The sequence below is a fragment of the Octopus sinensis genome, linkage group LG17 (assembly GCF_006345805.1).
Source record: "Octopus sinensis linkage group LG17, ASM634580v1, whole genome shotgun sequence".
NCBI lineage: Eukaryota > Metazoa > Mollusca > Cephalopoda > Octopoda > Octopodidae > Octopus > Octopus sinensis.
The window spans coordinates 42736082-42762147 of NC_043013.1; the positions used below are offsets into that span (position 1 = coordinate 42736082).

A 26066-nucleotide genomic window follows, 5' to 3' on the forward strand; every position below is an offset into this window, starting at 1 on the left:
CGGATTTTATATAATAGATGAATGTGTCATGTATATAATATATATATATATATATACGAAGTAAAATATATATATATATGTGCCGGTGGCACGTAAAAAGCACCATCCGATCGTAGCCGTATGCCAGCCTCGTCTGGCACGTAAAAAGCACCCACTACACTTACGGAGTGGTTGGCGTTAGGAAGGGTATCCAGCCGTAGAAACATTGCCAGATCAGACTGGCCTGGTGCAGCCATCTGGCTTCCCAGACCCCAGTTGAACCGTCCATGGAAAGCGGGCGCTAAACGATGATGATGATGATATATTAGGGTTAGAATTATTAATCAACACATTATTAATTATCTTATAACAGCAATGCCTGGAAAAATCTTGGATTACATAGAAAAATGCAAGCATGAAGAGTCATATTCTTAAGATTATAAACCTGGAAAAGTACAGGACAAGTTATTACACCTTTAAAAGTATAGGACAAGCTATTACTTCTAGTAAAGAATGAGAAACTTTTTACTTAAAATATTGGATCTAAAATTAAAATTTGAATATCAAAACTTATTTTATTATAGTTTACAAATAACACTATACATATTTAAGTAGAATTTGGCTAATTTACTACCTTAAATACAGAAGTGACTAATTAGACAAACTTACAAATTAGCTGAACAGTTTTGTACAATAAATTTAAAAGATAAGAACTGTAAAGAGTGATAAATTAGAAGAACTGGCATTCTTTGCTGCAATATTTTAAGTAAAAAGTTCCTTATTCTCTAGTTTACGAGAAGTAATAGCTTGTCCTATACTTTTCCAGGTGTAATAACTTGTCCTTGCTTCTCCAGGTTTATAATCTCAAGAATATTACTTTTCATGCTCGCATTTTTCATGTAGTATATATATATAATATATATATATATATATATATTCTGTTGTGTTTGGGGAGAGTTATTCTCTTTTAGTGCCTTATTATTTAAGTCTTGACTATTGAAAAGGTTGCAAAACGCAACGAAAATTTTAGAAAATAAATATAAGAAATAAGTGGAAATTTTACCGGTGAGTGTGTTAAATAATAATGCACTACAAGAGAATGACTATCCCCAGACACAACAGAATATGCACACGAACTCATATAAAGAATTTTGCAAACCAAATCCAAAAACGAAATATAAATATATATATCACACACACGTACGTGTGAATATATGTATGTATTCTAAATCAGGGGAGATCACGCTTGACAACCAATTTCTAGGGCGTGTTTGGATTGGATGTAATTAGTGATAGAGATATAAATTGTTACGAGAACAGTGGTGTGTTTACTATTGTCAAAGCGCAAGTTTGAAGTTCAGTTTTATCAAAGCCTCGTACAATGGCTACTCATATGAATCTGACTTTCTTAACACTTACTGTATATCTTTTGTTTGGTCTCTCTGTCGGTGAATACCAACTCCGATATCAAAACATTCCCGGAAGGGACATACAGAAATTATCAACTTCCCATGGGGGCCAGTTACGAAGTTTTCAAAACAATGTGGCCCTGAGGAATCTGAAGGCCCGGCAACATCACGGAAATCCCAAACGACCTACTGACGGCTTCGGCAGGTTTACTTACACACCGAACGACAAGGCCCCTCCTTTTGTTTTGAATAGCTTGGAAGGAACTTTGAAATATCCGAGTGCTTTATTCGCCAACAGTTCTCTCATATTTGTAGTCTTCGATAACCAGTCCAGTTATGTCGACTGTATGTGGCACTCGAATGAAGCCTTACTTCCACTCGTCCAGAGCAAACTCGAAGATATCCACTACGTGTTTCTACCTTCGGGAAACGAAGATCCTTTATTGACGGCTAAATGGTTATACAAACGTCTAGAATCATTGGGGTAATATCTCCCTCACTCAATTTTTATCTGTCTTTCATTCTTTCTCTTTTGCTATCTGTCTCTTTTACTGGTTCAAATCAGCTGACAGAGGTACACCCGTATTTATTTATTTATTTATCTTTCCTTAATTCGTTACAGGCAACACTTTACGTTTTTATTTACAACAGTCTCTCGTTCTTGCTCGCCTCTATTTTCATTAATGATAATTTAATAATAGCTACATAACTTTGATACGAGGCGCAATTTCAAGAATATTATCAGTTTCCGGAGTTTGTTAAATGAATATTTTTGATAAGATAAAAGAATTTTAATATACAGGTATAATTTTTTTTTTTTAATGAAATGATTTTGTTGGTATGGCCACTTGGAATGCGATAAGCCTTACAATAATAACTATGTGATCCTTGCTATTTCTAGCACGCTAAATAAGGTTTTTAACGAACTTTCATTTATATATAATATGCGACTGAAAGAGAAAATTTAGCAGCAAAAGCACAAGGGCAAAGAGAAAGACGGGCAACTGAATCTGATTAAACCAGGGTAAAGCGACTGAAACGGATGTCTGAATATGCACAGAGATGTAGACCCGATTCTGTTTCCGCTGCTCATGACCGACTGGTTAGGGTATCTCGAGAGGAGAATATTCAAAATAACGGTGTCAGATCACAAATTGTTGATGCAACACTAAAGAGATCTTTTCTTTGGGATCATAAAAATAGGGGTGGGAGCGCTGAGGATATTATGTGGCCATGAGAGGGGGGGGCCAAAAAGTTTGAGAACCTCTGTATTAGATCATTTTAAATTTGGGTATATTTGAAAAAGTAAGGAAACGTCATTCCCATGTGTTCTCACACCACTAGACTTTTGTGTGTGTGTTTCCCTTCATCCATCTATGCACACCTATGTAAGTTCTACCAATTATCTCTATATATATAAACGGCAAAATGTCTATCTGCATGCGTCTCCTTTATACAAATCCACAATTTTTCAGTTAGAGGGCTTGCACTTTCTATGGTCATTCAAAACCGTCCAAGGGTGGTCGTGCACATCTTTACATTTCCCCAGTCACCCCGCAAAGCCATTAAAAAAATCAATTGAAGTGACTCTTTGATGTTTTGAGTTTTTCAATATCCAACTCCCTCACTCAGACAAACCCACCAGGTTGATCAGGCCCCCCAACGTGCATGCTAGCAGCAAGTGTATGAACCAGTTCTCTCACCCCAAAACTCCCTGGTGAATTTCTCTGCAAGCTTCACTTGCAGGTTGATTGGCCCTCATTGCTACCTCTGTAAAACTCAGTTGCTAGAGGAATTGACAAAGTGGGCATCTTCCAAAGTCTCTACAGTCCACCCCCAAAGACTCATGTTTTATTCTTCAAAACAGCAACGTGAGAATATTCCTCACAGACCAGCAAAGGAGTCTGGTGATAAGGTGACAAATCTGATTTGTTAAATTAAAAACTGTCTGTGTATTTATAAGACACAGGTGACTCAAAATGGCTGGTTACTTCTTAGTATAAGTTTTTGATACCAAAAGAATTGCAGACAAAAACTGTTAATTTATCAAAGGTTGATTAACAGAAATGATCTGACTACAAAGCAGCCTGTGTCATAAAAGAGCAATCTGATTGGCTACAAATATCCAAGCAAAAGAACGAATCATGTCACATTCCTTAGTGTTAAATGCTACATATAATGCATACATACACGATGTATATATCTATGTATCAATCAATCAATCAGTTTCAGTTCTCTGTGATCAACTAAACCCTTAAAATCAGTGCAACATCCACTGACTGAAACCAGTCAATAGAATAAAGCATAGTCAGATTATTCTAGTACAGTCAGTCTATACCTGTATTTCTCTCTCTCTCTCATTTTTCTTCTTACTCTTCCTCTTCGTTTTTGCCTTCATTGTCATTATATACAATGTGTTTTCCATTCTCCAGTGAAAGATTTTCTTCAAGGCTAACATACATTCATAAATCAATTAGGGTTAAATTAGATTTTATTATGTATAAAGTTACAGTGTGTTTTGTGTGATAGCGGTCTTGTAATAATAAGCACATGTGCGTATATTCATGTATGTGTGTATAAGAACATTTTCACTTATGTATATATATAACAATGTGCCTGTATGCAAGCATGATGGCAAGCCGTCTTTTGCTGATAGCAGTTCTTCACAAGTGGGAAACTCAAGAGGCTAATGTGTTATGGTGCATGCTATTGTTAACAGGTTGTAACAATAGGAGCCATGTGGCTGTGATTGTTGTGTTGTAGCAAGGTGACAATAGTGGCTGTCACTGCCTAATGGTTGGACAGCAGTTTTCTAACATGGTGTCTTCCTTTTTTGAATGCCAGACTTTATCTGACTAAATGACATTTTTTTTTGTCTATTTTTATAATACAAAGCTGAGTTATGCAAAAGAAGAATTTGACTGGTCAGTTTAAACAAAATAAACATGACAGCACCCCTGCGACTCCATAGAGAGCTGAGGGCCCTGGACAAATCATATCTACATTAATATTGAGATTAAAACCTCCTATTTAAACAGACATACAAGTATAATAGTCAAGTGTACATTATCTGTGTGGCATAATTTAAATCTCTTTGTTCACTGATCTTCAATCTTTAACTTTTTATCTCTTCTATCTTTTACATGTTTCAGTCATTAGACTTGCGGTCATGCTGGGGCACCACCTTGAAGAATTTTAGTTCAACTAATCAACCCCAGTACTATTTTTGTTTTAAGCCTGGTACTTATTTTATCAGTCTCTTTTGCCAAACCACTAGGTTTTGGGGTGGGACACACACACACATGTATGGCAGGCTTCTTTCAGTTTCTGTCAACCAAATCCACTCAAGGCTTTGGTCAACCCGAGGCTATAGTAGGAAACACTTCCCCAAGCTGACACACTGTAGGACTGAACCCAAAACCTTGTGGTTGGGAAGCAAACTTCTTACCACACAGCCATGCATGACCTAAACAATTAGTTTTTATATGCATATTTTTTTAATAACTTTTTTTAATTGAGAATTTTTTTTAATTATCAAATTTTTTTTTAAATTTTCACTACTTGTTTACTCTATCCCTACCCTTATTTTAATTTTTACTATTTTACCAGGACCAAGTCAAGTTCCAATTGGAAATTCAATCATAAAAATTTTCACTTTGCTATCCAGTCTGTGTCAAATTTGACCAATTGGATTCCTGACTGCTTGAATGAATGGGCATGTTCTGACCATGGTTGTGGGTATGACCAAGTGATCATTAATTTTGAAGGTAATATTCATGTTGCTATTGTTATTTTTATGGTATTCCTTTATTAATATCCTTCCTTTTTGCAGACTATTTTTTAGTGTGCTTTGTGATTTTTAGCATAACACCATAGGGAGCCAAGGCTCAAGTCAAAGCATATGTAGATAAATATTGGTTTCAAATTTTGGCACAAAGCCAGCAAATTCGGTGAGGGTAGGCGCTAGCTGATTACATCAACTCCAGTTCTCAACTGATATTCATTTTATCAACCCCAAAAGGATGAAAGGCAAAATCAACCTTGGCAGAATTTGAACTCAGAACATAAAGACATATGAAATGTCATGAAGCATTTTGCTTGGTTTGCTAATGGTTCTGCCAGCTCACCGCTTTCATATCTACATAATTGTTGAGATTAACACCTATTTAAATAGACATACAAATATGATAGACATACAAGTATAATAGTCAAGTGTACATTATCTATGAAGTTGTTTTGTCTCAGATGAGACTCTTTATCCTCTCTACTCTACGTTGTCCCTTATCTTCCATTCACCTCTAGAGAGGTTGTTTAATCCCTGATAAGACTTAAGAGTCCCCTCTACCCCATTTAGTCTCGGCACATTTATTCACTGGCACCAGAGAAGTTGTCTCAACTCTGGCAAGGCTAAAGAGATTCTTCTCTTCTTTGTGTAGTCTTTCTATGTTCTTTTCTTTTCCCCACCACTGCATTGGGAAGTGAGCCAGATACAGACCTAAAAACGGTGTGTGACCCTTGAAAAAAATAACTGAACTACGTACTACTGTCCATTCAGATGTTGTCAATCTCCAATTGTATGCAAACCAAAAAATGCTTAAAAGTATGTTAAATGCTTTTGAGACAGACACAGAATACTCTTCTAGTGATGCAAACCCTGGAACTATTTTAAACTCAGCAAGTCTGGTACCTTATCCAGCCAATCTGAATCATATCAATACCACTCCAGACAATGTTATGGTCACCAAATGATTCTTACATTCTGGCACTCTTTCTTTCCAAAACTAAACATTTCTTGGCCACTTTTAGATATCTGTCTTCCATTAATTGTTTTCCAATTTCAAGAATAGTTCCCATGATACCATTGTTTTAATTGTCTTGGATATCATTAACCCTTTAGCATTCAGATTATTCTGTCAAATGTAGTGCTTATTTATTCACATTGTTTTGAAATAATCATGCATTAACTTGTAGTCATCAAATTTCAATGATGTGATTGTTTATTTTTAGAACAACATTGTGAGGTAGGTGTGACAGGCTGGATCTGACCAGTTGGAACATAAAACAAGTAGACTATTATGGCCGGTTTAAATGGTAAAGAATTAAGCTTTAAAAAAATCTGGACATTGTATTTCCTTAATTAACAACTCATTGGTTACAAGCCAAACAAAACATAAAATCTGTCTACTACCACTCCATAAATTATTTTATAAATGCTTGAATGAATTTTCTTCCTACAGGAAATCATTTGCCAGTCACTTTGAAACGCTTGGATGCACGCTATGACTGGTTACCTTCACCAAAGAACTTCATCAACAAGACTGTTGAATTAGACATAATATGGAATGGCTGCAAACGTATCCCCCACCTTTCACCGCCAGACAAAGTTGCTTTGGTCTACAATAATGGCTGCAGCATTTTTCAACAGGTATTACATTAAATAAACATTAGATAAACTTGGAACAATTTCAAACACATAAGATCATACAGACCCTCTTTATAACACAAAAACATATATCTTTCTTTATTAATGCTGTAATTGTAATTTGATCCTTCAGTACTGGAGTAATGAAATATATTCGATGAGATTCCAGTGAATTATTTACATTATTTACATTCGACGGATATTTGTCCTCATCTTGTTTATTGCTAACACAACACGGACATATGGTGTAGTGGTTAAGAGCACGGGCTACTAACCCCAAGATTCCAAGTTCGATTCCAAGCAGTGACCTGAACAATAACAATAATAATAATAATAATAATAATAACATCGAAAACTACCTTAGGAATGAGAACTCAGGTTCGAAATTTCCCCAAGATACCTGAAGAAGGCTGGAGAGTATATCAGCCAAAAATTGTGTTAACAAACAAGATGAGGACAAATATCTGTCAAATGTAAATAATGTACATCATTCCTCATCTTTTAAATATAGAACTGTAGATTCCAGCGAAGAAGAAAAGAACTCGTATCTCATTTTACTTGGATAAGAATTATATTATAAAATCAGCAAACAAAAAAGACCCAAGCAAGAATGCACATATGGAAGAAAGACTCAGTTTTCAGGAAAGCCAACAGATTGAAAGCCACATTCATGTGCCAAAAATCTATTGGTCATCTTATTCTTAACTATTAGAGCACATGCACGCGCGTGCACACACACAGAAATAACCTGGGGCTCTTTTGACATTATTGAAAGAGGCAACAGATATCAAAACTAAGTGAGAGAAAGGATGCCAGGCATAATCAGAAAGGGCTATGGCTGGAGCAAACTACATTAAAGATGGAGATAACTGGGTAGGGGATAATGATCATGATAATGATGTTGTTCATGATGATAAAGATTAGAAAAATTTCTTTCAAAATCTCACTATCTCTTTCCCTCTTTTTCCTTCTTTCTGTCTCTCTCTTCCCATTCTCGTAGATCACCAATGTACAGGCTGCTGGTTACAAAGGAGCGGTTATCATGATGCGTCCAGGTGAACCACTTCAAGACATGAACTGTAATGGAGAGCAGTGCACAAAACCATTGACCATCTTTGCAACAGCGGTACCATATAGTAAACCAGTATTACAGTGAGTTAAATTTCTCTCCAATCCTTATCCTTTTCTCATTTGCTACAGTGATAAAATCAGACAACCCTCAATAAGATTTTTATTTATTTCTTATTGAGTGCAAAAGAGAAAAATTTAATCTTAAAGATAGCCATGTATCATATTATGCATATTGTGAATATAATAGCTGTGTTTCTTGCAATTGTTAATGCCAATTCAGCCTTGATTGAGCACATCTCTGATCAAAGGTGTTCAATTCATGACAATCCCACCTTTGCTTAACCCTTTAGTGTTTAAACCGGCTATATCCGGCCCAAATATTCTAAATGTTTTACATTCAAACTGGCGATATCTATCCTCTCACACTTAACCTACAACGTCATTCTAAAAATAAACAATCACATCACTGAAACCTCAAAGCTATAAGATAATGCATGATCAATTCAAAACAATTTGAGTGAAAAAGTATTATATTTAACAGAGTAATCTGAATACTAAAGGGTTAAGATGTAATGTATCCAGATGTATTATTATCTTAGATGCATATGTCTCCTTTATTTTTCTAAGGTAATGCAATGTAATTTGAAGATTTTTCACAGATTAAATGTATAGGTATATCAGGTACACTAGGCTATAGCACTTTCTTTCCTATTGCATGGAGTTGAAACCTTGACAGTCCATAAAGTCCAAGTAGACGAGTTACATGCAAATATGATAAGACTATTGCAACAAATTATGAATATTATTCTCTTTGACAAGATCAGGAATGAAGAGATCCTATGATAGAAATTTTCATTAATAGAAATTTACATTGGTTGAAATAGAAATTTACGTTAATAGAAATTTACATTTAAAGGCGGTGAGCATATAAATAAATGACATGTTATTGTAAATATATCTATATCTTTGACAGTTAAATAAAATACCTATCTGTCCTTCAATTTATGTCTCTCTTTCTCTCTCTTCTTCTCTCCCTCCCTTGCTCTCTCTTTCTCTCTCACTATTAGTCTATCTACACATCATTCACATTTTATTTATCATGTTGATTAATTTATATAAATATAAATATGGGGTAGCCATGTATCTCTTCTTGAGCAAGATACCTGTCTCTGTCTGTCTATCATACTTTAACCCTTTAGGGTTCACATTATTCTGTCCAATGTAATGCTTATTTATTCACATGGTTTGAATTAGTCTTGCATTACCTTGTAACTTTGAGGTTTTGATGAGGTAACTGTTTATCTTTAAAAGGATGTTGTGAGAGGCCAGATCTGGCTAGTTTGAATATAAAACAGGTAGAATATTTGGGCCAGATATGACCTGTTTAAATACTAAAGGCTTGACCCCTCATGGAGGTGTGTGGCTTAGTGGTTAGGGTGCTGGACTCGTGATTAGAATATTGTGGTTTCAATTTCTGGATCAGGCAACACGTTGTATTCTTGAGTAAAACCTTTCATTTCACATTGCTCCAATCCACTCAGCTGGCTAAAATGAGTAATCCTGTGATGGACCGGTATCCCATTCAGGTGGGGAATGTATATGCCACAAAACCAGGAAACTGGCCCTTATGAGTCAGCATGTATCGAGAAAGTAATTTTACCGTTTCTTTTTATAAAGCCCCCCCTCCCTCCCTCAATACTACACCTCCTCAGTTGAGGGTGTCTTGTCTTGTGAGTTACTTAGTGGACTCACTGGTACTAGTGCCATGTAAAAAGCACCCAGTTCCAGTACACTCAGTCAAGTGGTTAGCATTAGGAAGGGCAACCATCTGTAGAAACAGTATCATAGCAGACATTGGAGCTTGGTGCAGTCCTCTGGCTTAGCATCTTTATCAAACTGGCCAACCCATGCCAGCATGGAAAGAAAAACATTAAATGGTGATGAAGATGATATAAAGATATTTGAGCAGAGGCAATGCAAGCAGTAACCTAAAGGAACATTACTAAAATCCTCACACAAAGATTTTAGTAATGTTCCTTTAGTTACTGCTTGCATTACCTCCGCTCAGATTAAGAAGTGGAATATAGCTCATTTGGAGCACTACAACTCCAGTCTGTATTATATCTTGAGTATTGTTATTACTAGCTATCTCAAGATATAACTGTGTATTTTGATATAAAGATATAAATAATGTATAAATTAAGGGGAGGAAAATGTTTCTAAATAACTTTCATTTTCATTTCATACTCTGTTCTGTTTTATACAGCAATGGTCCATTAACTATAAAATTCCAGAACACACCATCACAAATTTTCTATATGGCCATTGATCCATTGGGTAAACTGACAGAAGTCGGATGGATGCTGTATCCATCAGCAAACTTTTTGGTATGGCAAGCAGAATGGTGAGTGTGCATTTTGATATGGTTTATGTTTGTTTTATTACATTTTATTACATTTATTATATTTAATATTTCCCATCTAAATTTAATCTTAATTGAATATTTATGTAATTATTTAGATTTCATATTTTGTAATAATTTTTAAAGATCTATGCCCATGTTTTTAAGTGTGTGACGCTTCAGCCGTTTGTGCATGTATGTGTGTGTGTGTATTAATGCAAATGCATGTGTATGTGATTATGTGTCTGTAACAATGCTTGTGTCTGTTTGCCCTTCTGTGTATATTTGTGTCAATGTGTGTATGAGTAAAGGCGGCGAGCTGGCAGAAACATTAGCACGCCGGGCGAAATACTTAGCAGTATTTTGTCTGCCGTTATGTTCTGAGTTCAAATTCCGCTGAGGTCGACTATGCCTTTTCTCCCTTCAGGGTTGATAAATTAACTACCAGTTACACACTGGGGTCGATGTAATCAACTTAATCCCTTTGTCTGTCCTTGTTTGTCCCCTCTATGTTTAGCTTCTTGTGGGCAATAAACAAATAAGAGACATTAGCATGTTTAGCAGTATTTCATCTGTCTTTACATTCTGAGTTCAAATTCCGCTGAGGTCGACTTTGCCTTTCATCCTTTCGGGGTTGATAAATTAAGTACCAGTTGTGTACTGGGGTTGATCTAATCGACTGGCCCCTCCTCCAAAATTTCAGGCCTTGTGCCTAGAGTAGAAAAGAATGTGTGTATGAGTATGTCTGCCCATCCATCAGTGCAAGTGTGTGTGTGTGTGTGTTTGTCAAAGTGTGTGTGTATATCTGTATCTGTCCATTTGTATTTGTGTCAATGTATGTAATGAGTATGTCTGTCACCTCACCCTCTGTATGAGTATTTGTTAATGTGTGTGTATGTGAATTATATCTGTCCATCCACCCTTTTGTGTTTGTGTGTGTGTGTTTGATTGTGTGTCTGTCCATCCGTGTGTGTTTGTGTCAATGTGTGTATGAGTAGGCCAGCCCATCCATCAGTGTGTGTGTATATGTGTCCCTGTTTGTGTGTGTATTATAATTTTACCATTATTTGTAAGAATGTCACTTCTCTAAATTCAATATTTCAGGATGAAATTTCAAAATAAACTCGAGAGAAGACTCTGGAACAAAGACCTTCTTGTGCCATTATTTGAGAATGCCACAATGCAAGGCAAAAGTGGAATTGTTGCCAATGTTACATTACCACCTTTGGAAAGTAGGTATTTCGCAAACTAGGTATTTCACAAACCTGTCTTTTCACTGATATGCCATTGTTTCTGTGGTCAAAGTTAACCCTTTTGGTGCCATATTTCTGTTAAAATACAATAACTTTACTCTCTTTTACTTGTTTCAGTCATTTGACTGTGGCCATACTGGAGCACCGCCTTTAGTTGAGCAAATCGACCCCAGGACTTATTCTTTGTAAGCCTAGTACTTATTCTATCGGTCTCTTTTGCCGAACAGCTAAGTTACGGGGACGTAAACTCACCAGCATCAGTTGTCAAGCGATGTTGGGGGGACAAACACAGACACACAAACATATACACACACATACATACATATATATATGTATATACACATATATACGACGGACTTCTTTCAGTTTCCGTCTACCAAATCCACTCACAAGGCTTTGGTCAGCCCGAGGCTATAGTAGAAGACACTTGCCCAAGGTGCCACGCAGTGGGACTGAACCCAGAACCATATGGTTGGTAAGCAAGCTACTTACCACACACCCACTCCAGCGACTTTATTTCAAATAATTTTTAAAATAGTGAAAAATTTATTAAAATAATTTTGTCATTATTAAGCTGGTATTTAGAACATAATTTAACATGAAATTTTGATAGAAGGAAGGTTTTAATTTTGATCACTTTCAAACAAGAAGTTTATTTAATAAAATCAGGAGCATTTTGGGTGGGTCACTATTTTAGAAAGACTTTCAGCTATTGACAGTATTATATTTGTAAAATATGATTTACTCTTTTTTACTCTTTTACTTGTTTCAGTCATTTGACTGTGGCCATGTGGGAGCATCGCCTTTAGTCGAGCACATCAACCCCAGGACTTATTCTTTGTAACCCTAGTACTTATTCTATCGATCTCTTTTGCCGAACCGCTAAGTTACGGGGACATAAACATACCAGCATCGGCTGTCAAGCGATGTTTTGTGGACAAACACAGACACAAACATACGTGCGCGCATACACACACATGTATATATACGATGGGCTTCTTTCAGTTTCCTTCTACCAAATCCATTCACAAGGCTTTGTTTGGCCCAAGACTATAGTAGAAGATATTTGCCCACGCAGTGGGACTGAACCCGGAACCATGTAGTTCGTAAGCAAGCCACTTACCACACAGCCACTCCTACGCCTATAATATGGTTATATTTTACCTTCTTTTCAACTCTATCAACACCCTGCCAAGGTCTATAAACATGTTCTACTACTGCATCCTAGTGAGCACAGCACAACAGTTTCACAAGAGCAAGAGGTACTTTTACAACACTGACTATATGTGTTCAGTTTAGCAATGAATAACTGTTGTGGTACTGAGGCTGGCCATAATAGGGAGAGTAAGTCGCCCTTTCCATCCATAGACTGGGATGGTACCTTGAATAAGTGCTAGCAACCTCTCCACCTCCTGTGTCAGGGAGATGGTGAAGATGTTGACAGCAGGCCCAGAGAAGCAGATAAGGTGAAGACATTGGCAGCAGAATGTCAAATAACTGACAAGGCAGAGGAGTCCTACATCAGCGGCTTGAACCATACTCACTGTACTCTCATGCATCACATGGTATCTGACATGGAGGCCCAGGGAGGCAGATATGGTGAAGACATTGGCAGCAGGACATTGAATAACTGACAGGGCAGAGAAGTCCTAGACCAGTGGCTTGAAGGTTATTGTGACCAAGCAAATGAGCTGTACTACCAAACATTGGTTTGGGCATCAACTAGCAAGTGGGCTGCAACTGCAAGGCAGCCTCATCATTGACCATTGCACTCACCATGCTCATTGCACTCTTGTACACCACTTAGTATCTGGCATGGAGTCCCAGAGAGGCAGTCTAGCAGTGGAGACAATGCCAACTGCCTTATTCACCACCTGTAAAAAGCACCATCTGAACGTGGCCGATGCCAGCGCCACCTTGACTGGCTTTTGTGCCGGTGACACGTAAAAAGCACCAACCAATCGTGGCCACTGCCAGCCTCCCCTGACACCTGTGCCGGTGGCACATAGAAAGCACCCACTACACTCACGGAGTGGTTGGCATTAGGAAGGGCATCCAGCTGTAGAAACACTGCCAGATCAGACTGGAGCCTGGTGCAGCCTCATGGCTTCCCAGACCCCGGTCGAACCGTCCAACCCATGCTAGCACAGAAAACAGACATTAAACGATGATGATGATGAAGGCTCTAAACAGAGCAGTCAACGTCGACCTACAGTGGACAGTCGATGATGATGACTGTTGCAGCACTGTGGTGGTATGATTAAAGTAATATAATGGAACAGATGTGATAACTATGACAATTTAAAGAATCCTATGACCATAACTGTCTTTTGTCTGCTAAACCTTTTAGTATTCAGATTATTTTAACAAATGTAATTCTTGCTTATTCACATTGTTTTGAATTAATCATGCATTATCTCATAGGTCCAAGATTTCAATGACATGACTGTGTACTTTTAGAATAACATTATAGAGTAAGTATGAGAGGCTGGCTCTGGCTGGTTTGAGTACAAAATAAGTGAAATATTTGGGCTGGATATGGCCAGTTTAAATGTTTAAGGGTTAATCTCCATTTTCTTCCCCTATGTCCTTTATCATTCCAGCGTTGAGAACCTACTCAACCTTTGAACTACAAGTGAACCTGTCTTGTCCTGGCACCAGAGATGAAGACTGCCCTGCATGGGACCGCACTGTTGGGTTACATGTGTGCTGTAATCAGTCTTCCCCATTGTGCAACATGGAACTAGGACGATGGATCACACCATTCCGCAGGTATTTTATTTTTCTTATCTTTTACTTGTTTCAGTCATTTGACAGCCACCATACTGGGGTACCACCTTGAGGGAGATTAGTCAAATAAATCAATCCCAGGACATTTTTTTTAACCCCGAGAGTTATTCTATTGGTTTCTATTTGGTGAACTGCTAAGTTACAGGGATGTTAACACACCAACAACTGCTGTCAAGAGGAGGTGGAGGACAAACACAAGCACGAAGGTACGCACACACACACATACATATATATATATATATATATATATATATATATATATATATATATATGTATGTATGTATATGTATGTATGTATACGATGGGCCATTTTCAGATTTTGTCTACCAAATCCACTCACAGGGTTTTGGTTGGCCCAAGGTTATAGTAGAAAACAATTGCCTAAGGTACAATACAGTGGGACTGAACCAAGAACCATGTGATTGGGATGCAAGCTTCTTACCACACTGCCTTAGTTTTTTGGTTTTTTTCCTTTTCTTGATTCATTTTGTTGGATATTCATGTTCACATGGGTTTGAAGGTTCTGAAAGTTCTGTCATTTGCACAAAGGAACTTAATTTTTACCTTGCATACTCTCACACACATGCTCAAACAGATAAAACATGCAAATGCACACACAGGTAAAAACTGACAATTGAAACATATTCATACATTTATAATATATGTATGAAGGTATAAACATACACAGAAATATATATTCATACACACATACAAATAAACTGCCTGGCCGACTCTTGTGAAACCATCCTGCCCATGCTAGCATGAAAGGTGGACATTAGAACGACGACGATGATGATGATGATGATAGTGATGAAGGCAGCATCCCTGGTGAAGAGGACTGACCTGCAAGAGTCCTGTGCCAGTGCCATGTTAAAAGCACCCTGCACACACTGTAAGGTGGATGAAAGGGTATCTAGCCATAGAGACCAAGTCAAATCAGACTGGAACCTGGTGCAGCTCTCCAGCTTGCCAGCTCTGGTCAAATCATCCGACCCATGCCAACATGGAAAACGGACGTTAAAGGAGGAAGGAGAATACACAGCAAATAGACACAAAGGAAAAAAAGACATTGGAGGGGTAGAAGTGGGTGTGTGGTAAGTAGCTGGCTTACGAACCACATGGTTCCAGATTCAGTCCCACTGCGTGGCACTTTGGGCAAGTGTCTTCTACTATAGCCTTGGGCCAACCAAAGCCTTGTGAGTGGATTTGGTAGACGGAAACTGAAAGAAGCCTGTTGTATATATATGTATACATATATATATATATATAAATATATATATATATATATATGTTTGTGTGTCTGTGATTGTCTACCCAACATTGCTTGACAACTGATGCTGGTGTGTTTACGTCCCTGTAACTTAGTGGTTCGGCAAAAGAGACCGATAGAATAAGTTCTAGGCTTACAAAGAATAAGACCTGAGATCGATTTGCTCAACTAAAGGCGGTGCTCCAGCATGGCCACAGTCAAATGACTGAAACAAATAAAGGAATATTCTCAGACGAATTCATATTTCAACAAAATTATATTATATCAACAGTTATTTCCTCTGCTTATCGTTTATGCATATGTAACAAAGAAAAAACATTTTGATTCACCTGTCCGCTGGTTTTGAGGATAATCAAATCAAAATAGTGAGTTTGAGCCACTCACCCAGTGAGTATTTCTGCCAAATTTGGTGAAAATCCCATTCAGCCATTTCCAGTAATTTTGCAAACACACAGACGGGTGACTACAACACCCTACTTTAACTTATGCACACAGGGTAATTAAACATATATTTATACACATATACATACACAAACATACATACATAGAAATATATGTCCAAATAAATGCACATTTATGTGTGCAAATATGTACACAAATATATACAAATGCATACACATATAAATACAATCACAAATAAATACATTCATAGACATGTATAAATACATACACACACACACAAACACATTCACACTCTCTTCCCACAATAGTTATGTTCTTCATCTTCTATGCAAACTAAACTGCACCTCCTTTAAATTCTTTTGCCACCAATGTTAAATTAGTCCTGCTAATCGACCTACTTCTTATGAAGCATAATGAAAGACTTGCCTAAGGTGCTACACAGTAGAACTAAGCCTAAACCACATGGTTGAAAAGAAATTTGCTAAACACAGAGACAGGTGTATACACATGAGGCTTGATCAAAAAGCATCAGGGTTGGCACTATAAAAAGAAAACCACAACACATATCAATTCGGCATTTAATTACCTTCAAAGCAGTCTCCTTCTGAAGCCACACACTTTATCAAACATTGTTTCTATTGATAGAAGCATTCCTGGAACTCCTTTTTGGGGGATGGAGAGTAGCCACATCGTTGCATCCCTTTCAAGTGGGATTTGAGTTTTGGAAAGAGGAAAAAGTCATGAGGGGAAAGATTTGGGAAGTATGGTGGTTGTTGAACATGGGGAATGTTGTGCCAAAAACTGCGCTGAATGGACAGGTGCTTTGTCATGGTAGAACTGCTTCTCATTAGATGTGTAGTGTGATGGAAGAAAAGGACAACAGAAAAAGAAGCAAACGAGAGAAAGAAATACAAAAGGCCTTACCTGTTGACCTCGGCGGAATCAGCGGTCACTCTCACGAATTAAACATGTCTTGCCTCTCTGCCATCTCAGCTCAAACTGCCCACACGTGCTTCCTGCCCACGCATGACCCTTTCACTCTTCCGCTGGCCCTTGCAGTCTTCACTTCCCTTTTGCCTCATCTACCATCCTCTCCACCAACACCACATAGCTCATCACAGCCCATAACACTGCTAACACCACAAGATGCATGCAATTCTGATAGCGACACTGCTTCCAAGTACTGCTATAAACAACGGAAGTGAGCAAGAATGTTATTTAATGTGCATGCATGACAGAGTTCAAGGCCAATCAGTGCCAGGCAGCTTCACTCTGTGTACTTTAATTCTCTTACCACAGCAGTGGTCCTGATACTTTTTGATCAAACCTTTTATATGCATATTACATGTAGACACATTATATTCTTATTACATTCTTTTCTCCTCTCCACTTTTTAGGCGTATTGGAATTTGGGTAACAGATGTGAGTCCCCTACTACCCTTGCTGACCTCTCGCCAATGCACCTTCCGCATGTTCACTGACCCCTGGGCATCACCATGGAAGCCATCAGCCTCTCTCAGGTTTTCAAACCCCCACATGAGCAGTAAGTCTGTTTTTTACTTTTCACTTCTAGTTTTCTAATGCTAAAGATGGTTTAACGTTAGCTGAGCTCTTTTAACAGAGTTAGCTTAAAGATTTTGCTATTGTTCTTTTGAGCATAGGTCAGTCCTGATCTAGCAAAATTATGACCAAAGGCATTCCTGTATTTTATCAGGTTCAGTCCCACTGTACAGCAGCTTGAGCAGGTGTCTTCTACTATAATTCTGGACTGACCAATGCTTTGCGAGTGAATTCGGTATATAGAAACTATGGAAATCCGAACATGCATGTGTGTGTGTCTTTGTGCTTGTATTTGTACTACACACACACACACCACTTGACAACTGGTGTTGGTTTGTTTATTTTAAGTTCTGAACTTAAACCCTACTTCTATGCCAAGAAAAAAGACAAATGGAAGCCATAGGTGTAATACTTTGCTGATGTAAAAAATTTTGTTTTGTTAAAGTCCTTGAGTGAGGAAAAACTGGTGAGTAATAATATGAACAAGTTTACGCAAAATCTAATTTTATGTAAACTGTATTGACAAGGAGAAAGAAGTGAGAGAGATATTCCAAACAATGATGGTGGGGATTATTTACGACTGTTTCTACCACGTTTGTAATGTTGGAAGGGAGTCATAATTCAGGATCAAAGAAGCTGGTCTTTCATCAAGGATGTGAAGGTGGCTATTTCTTATCCCAATGTATTCCATGGTAACAGAACTCATCATCTAAAACTACTTCCATCAATAATTGAAAACCAGCAGAGTTGTCCTCTGTGTAGTTGCTCAATTTGCTAAGAATAGCAACCAAATATCCCTCAAATATCTTCTTAGTATCTTAAAACTGGCATACAGAATTAACTGGCACTTCAACAGTTACAGCAATGAGGGTTCCAGTTAATCCAATCAATGGAACAGCCTGCTTGTGAAAGTAACATACAAGAGGCTGAGAACTCCACAGACATGCATACCCTTAATGTAGTTCTCAAGGAGATTCAGTGTAACACAGACTGTGACAAGGCTGAGCCTTTCAGTTACAGGTACTACTCGTTTTTGCCAGGTTAATGGACTGGAACAATATGAAGCAAAGCGTCTTGCTCAATAACACCAATACACCACCAGGTATCAAACTCACACTCATGAGCTGTAATACCCTAATACCCTAACCTCTTAGCCATGTGTCTTGACTGACATACAGAATAATATGGTCTTGGATGTATTATGCTTAGTAAAAAGACAAGATAGTCATAACTCAAATGCTTTTAACGCCTTGACGCCGGTATTACCCGAAGCATGCGAGACACTGCTCCGGTTTTTTGTCTAATGAAACCACACAAACACACAAGTGCCAATGAGCTCGCATCTATTTATGTTCACCGTTACAATAACATAGCGTCGTACATTTACATCTACCGGTTTATGAAAACGAACTATGTGAAGCTATTTATCATAATATGATATGCACGAGTTATTCTGCTCAAGTTCAGAAAATAGCTTGCGTGTGGTACAACTCAAAACACAGTATTATGCATGTAAAGTATCCGCATGTCAGCATGTCATTGGTCTACTGCTAGTCTATTGACTTGAACGTAACCTAAAATAGCTAAGATAATGCATGGGACGGTGAGCACATGCACCTCAAGAGATAAAGTACATGATAGCGAACGTAAACATACGTCAGCCGCTAAAAAGTCCATGATAGATGTAGGGCAGCTCTACATCGTATATTCACGATAACCGCGGGTAGGCAAGCAAAAGTGTGATCGCATATTTGCATCAACCGTTGTCAAGGGGTTAAGCATAGGTTTACCTGATCATGGCTCACTTGGGAGAAAATAACAATTGTAAGGTTAGTATTTGTGCGTAAGTTTAACTAATGTGAGTAACAACTCAATGTCAAATAGAGAATTGTAAGATTTTTGTTTGTTTCTGTACAGGTTCAAATTCTTCATATCCAGAAGAAGCTAAGCCACTTTTCCTACCAGGTGCAGTATTTGACCACAATTACAACAATCACTTCAAACCATATTTCTTTGAAGTTGACCAAAAATATAGCAAGGTTGGTGCTTTATTTCATGTTTTATAATGTCATAGCATTGAACGATATTCTAAACAGCTTAATCTAGTTAATATTTGAGAGTTGTACATGTCCAACAAGTCACTTGATATGAGATTATTTGCTGAAGCTAAAGTAATTACAAAGGGGAAGAACTGTTTTAGCCATTTGTTTCTGTTTAATTCGTCAACCATAATACAGAGTGTATTGTATACATTTTATCATGGCACCATCATGATTGAGGTTGCTTTGTCTCCTGCAAGTCTAATGAACACCCACTATTCTGAGAAGTGTTTACCAGATAAGCATATTTTATAGTATCTCTTAACTTTGTCATTTGCATATTTCTAATGACATACAACTGGCTTTTTAACTAACTTTTAGAATACTCTAATATTATTACATTGACTCTTTAGCTTTCAGATTACTTTGTCGAATGTAATCCTTATTCATTCACATTGTTTTGAATTTGTCATACATTATTTCACTGCACTTTGATGATGTGATAATTTTTTTTTAGAATGATATCATCAGGTAGGTGTAAGAGACTTGATCTAGCTAGTTTGAACAAAAAATAGATAGAATATTTGGGCTAGATATGGCCAGTTTAAATAGAAAATGGTTAATAATTTAGTGTTTAATATAGCTTGGGTGGTGAGCTGGCAGAATTGTTAGCACACTGGGCAAAATGCTTAGTGGTATTTTATCTGCCGTTACATTCTGATTTCAAATTCCACCGAGGCTGACTTTGCCTTTCATCTTTTCAGGGTCGATAAATTAAGTACCATTTATGCACAGGCGTTGATGTAATCGACTTAATCCCCTTGTTTGTCCCCTGTATGTTTAGCCCCCTGTGGGCAATAAAGAAATAAATATTGAAATTTGTTGTTAATTATTTAAGGCAGCGAGCTGGCAGAATCATTAGCATGCCGGGTGAAATGCTTAGTGGTATTTTGTCTGTCTTTACATTCCAAGTTCAAATTCTGTTGAGGTCAACTTTGCCTTTCATTCTTTTGGAGCCGATGAATTAAGTACCAGTTATATACTGGGATCGATCTAATCACCTGACCCCCTCCCCAAAAGTTTCGGGCCTTGTGCCTAGAGTAGAAAAGAATATAGCCAAGCTGGCAGAATCATTACTGTATCAAACTGCTTAGTAGCATTTCTTCTGGCTCTTTAGATTCTGAGTTCAAATTCCACTGCTTCTAGATTTGATCCGTGTGTGGCACTTTGAGGAAGTGTCTTCTACCCTAGCCTTGGATTCAACAATACCTTATGAATGAAAATTGGATAGAAAATGGTTTGTATGTGCATGAGTGTATGTGTTTGTGAATATCTAATTATTTTTACACCTGTTCTTCTCATATTCTTTTCTACTCTAGGCACAAGGCCCAAAATTTTTGGGAAGGACCAGTTGATTAGATCAACCCCAGTATGCAACTGGTATTTAATTTATTGACCCCTAAAGGATGAAATGCAAAGTCAACCTCAGTGGAATTTGAACTCGGATCGTAATGACTGACAAAATACCGCTAAGCATTTCGCCCCGCATGCTAATGTTTCTGCCAGCTTGTCACTTGCTCTTTTCATATTGGCATGGGTTACACAAGACAGCCCTTCCTTGGACCAAATGTCTCTTTTTTTCAAGTAATGTACTTTATTCTACTGTTCTTTGCACATCAAACTCCCAATTTTGGGGACATAGACAAATATCACTGCTATCCAAGCAGTGTCAATGCAAAGACACAGACAAACACATATATGTATGAATAATGAAATTCTGCATCTAACAAATTTCATCCTTAGGGCATAGGCCAACCTGAAAGTGTTATAGAACTGAACCCAAAATATGTGGTTCCAAAGAAAACTCCTAAAGCACACAGTTATGCTTGTACATTTGTATAGATTAACATGGAGCAAACAAATACTAATTCTGTGGAACACAAAACCTTATGACATATCTAGTGTACATATAGGTGTATCTTCAGCGAACAATGAAGCGAGTACCAGATAGAATACAAGGGTCTATATGATTGAGTAAAGCCTAGAGAGGTAGTGTTCAAGTCTGGCAGCAGTTCAGTGACTAAACAGTAAAAGAATTCCTCTTGCAAAAATATCGCAGCTTTTTGCCAATGTGTAAGATTAATTAAGCAAGTCTTCTCTGTCCTTCCTCTTCAGATCATGATATATGCTGTGATAACAGGACACGGTAGTGATGAAAACGGATGTGGAGAGTTCTGTGTGACATCCCACCACTTTAACATCAACGGAAAAGTATACAACATCACATTTGATAACGCAGGTAAGTAGTTCTTTAATTCTACCTTATCCTATTTTTGTTGAATAATAGCATCGTTGATTACAGGCTCTCAACAGACCAGTCAATGGCTTGTGACATTATACAATAGCTTGTATGAGAAAGGATGGCCTGTGTAATAATGAACTTTGTTCAAAAGCACCAATTTATTGCATGTGTCGACATCTTTTGCTGAAAGATACATGCAGACATATCACCATCATCATTTTCACATCTGTTTTTTCATAGTAGCATGAGTTAGATGAGACTTAAGGCAGTACTTTCAATGGCTGGATGCTGTCCCTGTCACCATCCCTTACTTGTTTCCAGGTACAGCATTTATTCCTCTTTGTCTTTTGCACAATAAACTATACAACAGCTGGAGTGGAGGCGCAATGGCCCAATGGTTAGGGCAGCAGACTTGCGGTTGTAAGAATACAGTTTCGATTTCCAGACCAGGCATTGTGAGTGTTTATTGAGCAAAAACACCTAAGCTCCACGAGGCTCTGGAGGGGTCGTGGTGGTGAAGATCACTGTACTCTTTCACCACAACTTTTTCTCACTATTTCTTCCTACTTCTGCCACAAAGAATGGTTTAGATCTTCACTCATTAAAAGCCACTGTTTACAGAATGAGGATAACAACGTAGCTTTCGCACCCGTGCAACCGCCAGTCTATCATGGTGGGTGGATCTTCAAGTTGCACACATTCTTAGTAGCTCAGAGTAGGCTCGAATTAGAGATTATTCTTTGTGGCTAATGGCGCGAGTCCAGATTAGAAGAAGACAACAGCTGGACATGTTTTGATGATAGATGTACACCTAAACAGTGTCACACACATGCTCATCTCTAAGGGGTGCACTGGATGGCACTGCCCCCCCCCACCCCCACACACACACACACACTATTCAATGGTACAACTTCAGATTTATAAAATACAGTTTACGAAAATCTTCTCACAATACAAATTAGTGCCCACCCAGAATATTCTGAAGCATCTCCCAAGCACCAAAGTCTGGCAATGGGCCTGGTCACACATTACAGCTAACTGGATATGGACCACTAAATACCATCTAGTTGCTCTGTATATTAGCCCATGGCACCCTCCATTTTTATGATATAAATAAATTTGTTTAGGTGCAGGAGTGGCTGTGTGGTAAGTAGCTTGCTTACCAACCACATGGTTCTGGGTTCAGTCCCACTGCATGGCATGTTGGGCAAGTGACTTCTACTATAGCCTCAAGCCAACCAAAGCCTTGTGAGTGGATTTGGTAGACGGAAACTGAAAGAAGCCCATCATATATATGTCTATGTATATATTTGTGTGTCTGTGTTTGTCCCCACAACATTGCTTGACAACTGATGCTAGTGTGTTTACATCCCCGTAACTTGGCAGTTAGGCGAAAGAGATCAATAGAATAAGTACTAGGCTTACAAAGAATAAGTCCTCAACTAAAGGTGGTGCTCCAGCATGGCCGCAATCAAATGACTGAAACGAGTAAAAGAGAGAGTAAAGAGTTAAGAAACTTAAAACTGAATGTGACTTTACTCTCCTTAACTGTCAAATGTAATGTTTATTTATTCACTTTGTTTTAAATTAATCCTGCAGTATCTTTTAGCTGAGATTTCAATTGTGTGATTGTATATTTCCCGAATGACATTGTAGGGTAGGTGTGAGAGACAGGATCTAGCTGGTTTGAACACAAAGTGGGTAGAGTATTTGGGCCAGATATGGTCAGTTTAAATACTGAATGGTTAACTCAAATTGACTTAGTGGTGTCATTTCTCACCTTCTTTCTGTTTCTCTTTTTCTCTCTCTCTCGCAGGAACTCCACTCGGTTGCGCAAACAAAGCACCAATAGGTGTTGTTCCAAATGAACATGGAACTTGGCTGTATGGACGTGATGGTTGGTGTGATGGTTTGCAGGTTGATCCCTGGCTCATCGATATCACAAATGACACTAGCAAACAAAATGTTATCAAATATTTTGGTTGGTATCAGGGCAAAACTCCAAACCCACAAAGGAATCCTGGAATCATATCGCTCTATTCATATTTGATATTTTATAAATAATATTTCAAATGAAAATAAAATTTTTTTTTTAATTAATAAATTATATTTTGCAAATATTTCTTTTTCATAGATCTAAACCAAATTTATTACTGATTTCTGTTTAAGAGATCAACCTACACCATTTCTAAGATGAATAGCAGATGAATAGCAGATTTCCCAGGGTCGATTTGCTCGACTAAAGGCGGTGCTCCAGCATGGCCACAGTCACATGACTGAAACAAGTAAAAAAAATATATAATTCAATAAAGTAATAAGAATGAAATGGTAAATAAAACAAACCTCTGCCTATTTCATCATCATCATTTAACATCCATGATCTATGCTGGTAAAGGCTAAATGATTTGACAGACTCCAGTGGGCTCAAGGACTGCATCATGCTCCAGCATCTGCCTTGGTGAGGTTTTTACAGTCACATGCCCTTCCCAATGCCAACCAGTAGGAAGGTGGTATGTAGGAATGAGTGGGGAATAGGGAATGTTTGATAGTGCAGAGTAGCAGAACAGAAATGCTGATACAGTAAACAAGAGAAGAGAGTGGACATGCTGATGGGTGGATTGCAGGAGCGGATAGGGAAGACAGGCAGTTGAAGTGTATGAGGAGGGTGTAACAATAAATAAATAAGAATGAACAAACGTAAAGGAAAATATAAACTTTATGACAACACAATAACATTTTCTCATTAAGTCAGTAGTTTTTTGGTTTTTAAATTTTATTTTTTCAGTCTTCAACAAAAATAAATAAATAAATATGGTTTGCAAATTTGAAGAGTATTAAATTTATTAGAATTTGTCCATTTACTCTGCAATTCACAGGAAACATAGAAAGAAGGCATTATTTGTTTGAAATAATCAGTTTAGAAGTTACATCATCTTTGGAAATTGTGGACACTACAGCTGATTCTGAATCCAATCTGGCATTAATGTTTATAATACTTGGCAGTAATCTTTTCATTGTTCCATACTATTCACTTATTAAAAAAAAAATTTTTTAATAATGATAACCCATACTACTTTCAGAAACATTAAAATGTTGGCTAGCAAACAACCTGTCAAAGCCCTAAGTAGTGTTCAAAAACAAAGGTTTCAGATTTTGCAATTTTCCTAAATGAAATACCACAGAGTTCCATTCTCTTACCCAATTTTTTTTCTTTACCTGTCTACCAAAACCCAAATCTAAAAGACAGTTGTCATCACTACTCTCCTTTATTTGTCAGAAGCTTGGGTGCTTTACAGGTAGCAGGTCAAACTTCTGGAACACTCTCCACCAAAGATGCCTTTGCTCCATAAATATTGCATGGAAGCAACACTGGACACTTCCAAGTATTGAAGCCAAGCTATTGCTCAGACTGTTCAGATGAGCAAGTCACATTGCATTTAATAATTGAAGTCAGATGGCATTAATTTTTGTGGCAGTGTGTTGTTTTTTTGGTTGAAATCTTGACGATTCCATTGAAGTGTGATATTTTGTTGTTAAAGGTCTCCCCTCGTGGGTGTACCACGTTTGTTCCTTGATTGAAATTGCTGTTTTCTCTAACAAGTTTTCTGTAGAATTGTGTTTGTTTCTTCCCATTTATGGGAGAACCGGCAAAAAGAAGTGGAATGGAGACTGAACCAGTGAAGAGCCACAGTTGTGTGGCTGCAACAGGCAAAGGAACTGAAGCAGAAGATTTGGAGGTTCGAGAAATTAAAATCGAACAAAAAAAGCTGAACGAATGTGGCAAGCTAGTAGAAAAGGAAAGCCACAACCTTAAATTAATGCCCTTGCTCAAGTTAACAAATGGAGTGAAGAGAAGAACAGTGATTTATAAAACACTGAAGGTAGCGACAAAGAAAATCGAAGTAGCAACTATAGAAGAGATAGAGAAGAGTCTGAAAGAGATTAAAAAGGCGACTATGTTCATAACCAGAGGAAGAAGATATGGCACAGTGGAGGTGCGATTCGCAAGCGAGGATGAAGAGATAAAGCATTCCACTGATGCCATAAAGACAGAAGAGTGGATGCTCCTATCGACATACTGTGGTAAGCAAGTTGTCAGAATAAGGGTGGGAAAAGTACCACCAGAGCTGAATGAGACATGGATGGTTGCTGCAGTCTTGTAACAATA

At 37.7% G+C, this 26066-nt stretch overlaps 1 protein-coding gene across 1 annotated transcript; it reads left to right on the forward strand.

Annotated features, from left to right (window-relative positions):
* The first annotated feature begins 1240 nt into the window (after nucleotides 1–1240).
* LOC115221110 lies at nucleotides 1241–24048 on the forward strand. Its single transcript, XM_029791323.2, has 11 exons — nucleotides 1241–1872; nucleotides 4998–5155; nucleotides 6626–6813; nucleotides 7811–7962; nucleotides 10148–10285; nucleotides 11387–11514; nucleotides 14139–14307; nucleotides 17395–17540; nucleotides 19475–19596; nucleotides 21772–21895; nucleotides 23715–24048. The coding sequence occupies exons 1-11, from the start codon at nucleotides 1361–1363 to the stop codon at nucleotides 23960–23962; spliced, it is 2085 nt and encodes a 694-aa protein (XP_029647183.1). The 5' UTR covers nucleotides 1241–1360; the 3' UTR covers nucleotides 23963–24048.
* Nucleotides 24049–26066: the final 2018 nt, after the last annotated feature.

Coding starts and splice junctions, on each gene's coding strand:
- LOC115221110 (XM_029791323.2), top strand. CDS start 1,361: ATGGCTACTCATATGAATCTGACTTTCTTAACACTTACTGTATATCTT. Junction 10,286..11,386: donor TTGGTATGGCAAGCAGAATG/GTGAGTGTGCAT, acceptor TCAATATTTCAG/GATGAAATTTCAAAATAAAC. Junction 11,515..14,138: donor TACATTACCACCTTTGGAAA/GTAGGTATTTCG, acceptor TTATCATTCCAG/CGTTGAGAACCTACTCAACC.